General features: G+C 56.8%; 1 protein-coding gene across 1 annotated transcript in view; it reads left to right on the forward strand.

The window, feature by feature from the left end:
- Positions 1–6,240, forward strand: part of TOM1 (target of myb1 (chicken)) — a 39,690-nt gene that overhangs the window by 24,152 nt on the left and 9,298 nt on the right. The window contains exons 8-11 of the mRNA XM_012644715.1: positions 538–671; positions 2,519–2,552; positions 2,927–3,020; positions 3,860–3,980. Coding sequence (XP_012500169.1) covers positions 538–671; positions 2,519–2,552; positions 2,927–3,020; positions 3,860–3,980 — 383 coding nt within the window. The remainder of the gene's footprint in view (positions 1–537; positions 672–2,518; positions 2,553–2,926; positions 3,021–3,859; positions 3,981–6,240) is intronic.

Genomic DNA, 6,240 nt, shown 5'->3' on the forward strand with positions numbered 1-6,240 from the left:
AAAAAAAAAAAAGAAAATTGAAATCAGGGTTTGTGGATAATAGTGTCAGCTAGTTGATTTCCATGCTTTGCAGCACACCCAGAGAAGTGGCAGTTTGCTCCACCAACCCACTTTGCAGGCTCAGTTTTCTCAACTAAGCAAAGGCAGCAGCCGAGCATTATTCTCAAGTCTGCACAAAGCCAAGTAAACCAGTCGCACAGTTGAACATGTTGGTGATTTCCTGTGCGTTAAACTTCAGTGCAGAACACTTGGAAATGAAATTCAAGGCCGGGCATGGTGGCTCACGCTTGTAACCCCAGGTTTTGGGAGGCTAAAGTGGGAGGATCACTTGAGGCCACAACTTTGAGCAACATAGCAAGACCTTGTCTCTAAAAGATAAAAAAAATTTAAAAAAAGAAATTCAAATTCATGTTTGTAAAACCCAAAAAGCCGTGCATGGAACCCTGAAGTCCAGTTTGGACGCCACTCACTCCTCCCAGGCTTGCGCAGGGGCCAAATCCCATGCACTAGAGACCTCACGTCCTTCCTTCCCTACAGGAGCTCAACCGCACGTGCCGGGCCATGCAGCAGCGGGTCCTGGAGCTCATCCCCCGCATCGCCAATGAGCAGCTGACGGAGGAGCTGCTCATCATAAATGACAATCTCAACAACGTGTTCCTACGCCATGAACGGTAACTCCGCCTCCTGGCCTCTGGCCACCTGCCCCAGCCTTGTCCCTGTCCTTCCCTGTTCTCCTGGTGTCCTCACACCGTCCGAGCCATCTCTCATCCTCTTCTCAAACACTAGGCAGGCTCCCCACGTCACGGTCCCTCAGCTGTCTCCTTCCAGCGTGTGCGTGACTGCCCCATCCTTCGCCCAGCCTGTGTCTCCTTTCCAGAGTTAGCCCTGCTACCTGCACCCGAGTCCAGCCCTGCGAGATGGTCACGGTCATGGCTGAGGGCATAGGCCCTGCAGCCACACAGGCCTGGTCTGTCCTTGTTCATTCCACTACTTCCTGCCTCAGGGGCCTCAGACAAGTTACTTGACCTGCTGCAAGCTACACAAAGCGCTTCTGGCTAACTTAAGCAGAAAGAGAATTTATTAGAAGAACAGACTTTATTAAATGGGTAGCTTTCAGGATCCAAAGAAGAGTGAAACAGCGAAGCTGCCCGGTACAGCAGGAGGGACAGATCCCGGGGCAGCTCAGAGGTCTCAGGAGCAGAATCTCCTGGACCGTGTTCCCAGGATGCCACCATCAGCAAATGGATTGGCTCAAACACTTGTCCACCTTGTCTCATTCTGTTCGAGTCACATCCCAGAAGAGACTCTGATTGGCTTAGTTTCATCGTGCCCACCAATTGGGGGAGATGAGAAGGCCCCTGACGGCAGTCCCCCCAGGATCCCGTGAAATGGGGGAAGAGCAGCTCCCCAGAAGCACTTCGGTGCTGTTACAGAAGAGGGAGAAGGGCCGCCAGGCCTGCAGAAATGGCCCGCCCGTCACACTGCCTCTGTTCAGCGAGGCTCATGGCGTCACTGACAGTCCATGAGATGACCCCTGTTAAGCACTTAGTGACCAGCGGTGTCTGGTGAATGATACTAGTTATTCCAGCCTCCTCCAGCCCCTTGTTCATTGTTTCTGTCTTTATCCACCAGCGGACACTGGCTCAGTGATTCTAAGTCAGCAGAAAGCAGGGTGGGACCCCTAGGGTCACATCTGCCCAGCCTCTCCTGTTCATTGGCCTAGTGAAATGAAAGGGTCCCTTCTCTGCCATTTTGGGGTGTGGGCTGTGAGGTGGCTAAGGGGCCCAATCTGGGGGTGACTAGTAACCCACTAACACCCACAGTCATTGTGCCTAGCATTTGCCAGTGCTTTCCAGATCACAGTCACTTAGACTCAGTGTCTTTACTTGGTTCTCACCACACCTGGGAGGTAGGTGCCCACAGATACTAGACAAGGAGGCTGAAGTTCAAAAGTAATGTAATTCACCCAAGGTCACACAAGAGGTGACCGGGCCACGGCTCAAACGGATCCCAGACCAAGGCCTTCCTGATCTACCTCACCAGCCCCTCGGCCCTTACGTGGCTCCATAAACAGGGTCAGAGTTTGGTGCATCTTTCTTACAGTGGTTTGGAGAGAGAGAGAGAAAGACACACACACACACACACACACACAAATACGCAAGTATGTAATGGAAACAAGTGTCACGGTGCAGCCTTACCTTTACCGTGTGCTATGCACTCCTGTTTTCTTTTCTGTTAGAATGTAGTTCGGTTTGTTCGTGCTGGTCGTGACTGGGGTGGCCATATAACTGAAGCCTAACCTGGGACACTTGCAAGTGAAAGAGGGACACTGTTAGCAATGACCTGGGGGCTGCAGGCGTAAACTGGATCTGTCCAGCGCGAACCAGAATGTGTCGTCATCCTGCCCATGACTCGCTGTGTTGAGTTTAAGACCCGCAATTAGAAAAGGTCTGCATGGCTATGCTGAGCTGGCCTGTCTCAGTCTGTCTCCTTGACTCGGGTCTTTTCTTTCTTGTAGGTTTGAACGGTTCCGAACAGGCCAGACCGCCAAGGTAAAAGGCTGCTTTTCTGTGACTAGATCATGCCATATTGATGGGGAGGAAGGCTGTTCTCACCCCTCTCCCCCAGCGTCTGGACAGGATGGTGCTTTCCTATCCAGGCTCGTAGAGAAGTCCCCTTCTCATGTTTTACGCCACTGTCCTTTAAGGCAGATAAGCCTGTGCCACCAGCTGATGCCCGGGGGTTTTGCCAACTTCCCAGGGGGTCCTAGAGCCAGTGGGAGGAAGAAAAGCTCCCTGACTCCCAGTTAGAGCTGCTGGGGCCCTGGTGACAGCTCCCGGGGCAGAGACTGCAGGCCCCGTGCTTGGGGCGGAAGGGAGCGAGGCTGCAGGCAACGGGGATGATTGGGGCATCTCCCTCCCCCCAGACCCCGAGCGAGGCCGAGCCAGCAGCTGACCTGATCGACATGGGCCCCGACCCAGCAGCCACCAGCAACCTCTCATCCCAGCTGGCGGGAATGAGTAAGTGTGCTTTAGGGGCCTCCGGCGGAGGGTACATTATGGTGCTGTGGGGACCCTACGGTCTGGGGGTACCCTCCGTTATACACCACCAGCAGCACGTTGGTACAGAGCCAAACCTCGCTGTAAGGTTGGGCACTCAGGACAACTGCCCCTGGCAACCCCCAAATTCCTAAGCCCCCTTGAGCTCAGAAATCCCACCATCCCGTGGTTGTCCCTCTACACTGACTTCACCATGGCTTGAATCATCCGAGTGAGGTTGGGCAAGTTACTTGAACTTCTGGAGCCTCTTTCCTCTGTAGCAGGAGTGGGGATGGGCCCTCCCTCCCAGGTTGTCGCAAGGTCGAGTAGGCTCATGCGTGGGAAGTGCCTAGACCACGCCATGGCCTGGATGAGCAGTGGCAGTCATCACCCTTATCACTGTGACCGGTTTTAAAATTACCGACTGCCTGCTTCGTGCCAAGCCCTGGGAAACCATTAGGATCCCATTTTGAATCACTAATGCTACACTTTTTGAAAAATCAACCACAAATCTGATCACCGTCCTCCTGCCCAGCCACTTTCTCTAGCAGACACGATAGGCAGCATTCCACCTGTTCTCTAACCCTCACAGCAGCCCAGTGGGGTGACTGTATCTCCACCTTAGAGATGAGCAAACCACCGCTGGGCAGAGGAGGTGGCTTGCCCAAGGTCCCACACCAGCAGGTGCCCGTCCCTCCCCCACCCCCCAGGCCATGCTGCTCCCCAGCACCGAGCCCTGGGCCTGGCCGGGAGCAGCTCAGCAGCGGCTCAGCGCACAAGGACAGTGGGTGGACCCTGCACGTGCCTTTCTGTCCCTGCAGACCTGGGCTCCAGCAGTGTGAGGGCTGGCCTGCAGTCTCTGGAGGCCCCCGGCCGACTGGAAGACGAGTTTGACATGTTTGCGCTGACACGGGGCAGCTCACTGGCTGACCAACGGAAAGAGTGAGTAGCCCGGCCCTGCCCTGGTCCCCTGCAGTTTGGGTGGCTCTCTATTAGGGAGAGCCTCTCTCAGGGTCCCTGAACCTGGCGGACCCCCTGCCTACACCCCCTAGGACCCTCTGAGTCAGTCCAGCATGGCCTGGGAGCCCTGTGGTCAAGTGACAGACTACATGCCCCACAGGCAGGGATGGGTGGGGAAGCAGCGCCTACAGGTTAGTGACCAACTGTGTGTCAGAATCTTATGTAATCTGGTGAGAGGGGAAACTGAGGCACTGAGCAGCAGGGGCATTTGCCCCAGGTCAGGCGGCTAGTATTTGGCAGCACTAGGTTAAGAGCCCAGGGCTGTCTGGCTCCAAAGCACAGCATCCCCGCCCCATCCTCCTCCTCCCTGCACTGTACACCACACACCGAGGCCTCCAGGGGCGGGGAAGCTTCACGATAAATCCTCAGGGACTTTAGAGTCAAGTCTTTTTTGTTGTTCCACAGCCACCCTAAATCTCCAGAGAAGTCTCTGTTGCGCCACTGAGGTGTGCCCGCTTTGCCCAGAGCTGGGGCTCTGTCCTTCCCAGTGGACTGTGCATTTTCGGGGAGGTGCTTTCAGCAGCACAGACACACGACCTAGTGTGTCTTCCAGGCCCGGCTCCTCGCCCTAACTCCCCGGGGACTGGCTGCTCGCAGGCTGGCCAGGGGACAGTCTGCTCTATGTTCTGTTTTCAGCCCTTTGCTTATGACCCCCAGGGCTGAGCTGTGGGCAGCCAGGACCTTACAGCTAAGGAAGGTTCTGGATTAAGGGATCCTCTCTGCTGACCCCACTTGACTCCTTAGTGGTCTACTGGTGTCTTTCGGAATTTGGCCATTGGGCCTCCAGAGAGCCCAGGACGCCTTTTCCATACCCACAGATGTAGGTCAGACCTGACAGGCTGCAGCAGCCTGGCCCCATGGGGTTGCCCTGGGATGGGAGCACTAACCTGGTCACTAACCTGGCCGTGTCTTTCTGTATCCGGGCAGGTCTGCACTGCCACGCCCAGGTGCTCTGGGACCAGCAGCTCACAGGTGCCCTGGAGTAGGGCACTGCTGAGGCTGCCGAGCAGAGGGAAGCTAATGCGTCTGGTGGGACTTGCAGCCAGTGGGGTGGCCCATCCACATAGGCCCCTGCAGGCAGCTCTACTGGCCACAGTGGAGAGCCCTTAGCACCTGGCTGGCCCACCAGCCTGGGTGAGGTTTGCTGTTGCACTGTTACTCCTCTGGGAGCTGGAGGCAGGAAAAGCGCGCCAGGAGCTCGCCCTCCAGGGCCCGCGGTCTCACAGGGACAGTGATGTGTGCCTGGACCATTGCTGTGCAATGCTAAGTGCTGTCCTGGAGGGGGGTTCCAGGCTCTGTGGACACAGAGGAGAGGGCATGCCACTCTGCAGAGGGCACTCAGGGCTGGACCAGGCAGTGGGTGGTCAAGAAGGCCATTTCAGGCACTGGGAACAGCATGTGCAAAGGCTCAGAGGCAGGGTGAAAGAGCAGTGCTCTGGGTCCTGCACAAGGACCCAGGGAAGGGGGCAGGATGCTGGGAGGGTGGCGGGGCCTGCCAGGCTACACAGAGGCAGTTGATTTTATCCTAGCATTAGCAATAGGGAGCATGGGAAGGGTTTTTTCTTACCAGAGTTGCATCTTTGAAACTCCCTGGGGCTGGGCACAGCTTACACGACATCACGCACCTTCTCAGGCCCTGGCTTCTGCAGGCCCTCCCAGGGCTTGGTTCCCACCCCAGCAGAAAAGATCCAGCAGGGACAGGAGTGTGCCTTAGCATCAAGTTCCCCTCCCTTTGTTGTCGTGCCGGGCCGGCCCACCCTGTGCTTCTGGTGGACCGTCTAGCTCTGGGCACCTGACCGGCCTTTTCTGCCTGCCTGGCTCCCCACCTGCAGCCAGCTCCACCTTGGCTGGCGGGGAAGCCCCAGCTCCTTATCAGCCCCGTTTCTGCTCCAGCTCCAACCACAGCTGGCGCCGTCACAGCCCGTCCACCTGGTGCCAAGGAGCAGCAGGGGCACCTCAGCCAGGCCTTCCTGGAGGTGGGATGCTTCCTCACCCTCTTCCACGTCGTCCTGGGAACATGCTCTATGCCACTGTGCACAGATACCTCTTGTCCAGGAAGCACTTAGACAGGTGTTACCGCAGGTGGCCCCAGGTCCAGCCCCGCTCTACCAGCCTCACCTGAGGAGTGGCCCTCCTCCCTCTTGCACTGACGTGGGGCAGAGGCCCCTGCCCAGGGTCTGCA

The sequence above is a fragment of the Propithecus coquereli genome, unplaced genomic scaffold (genome assembly GCF_000956105.1).
Source record: "Propithecus coquereli isolate 6110/MARCELLA unplaced genomic scaffold, Pcoq_1.0 Scaffold218, whole genome shotgun sequence".
Taxonomy (NCBI): Eukaryota; Metazoa; Chordata; class Mammalia; order Primates; family Indriidae; genus Propithecus; species Propithecus coquereli.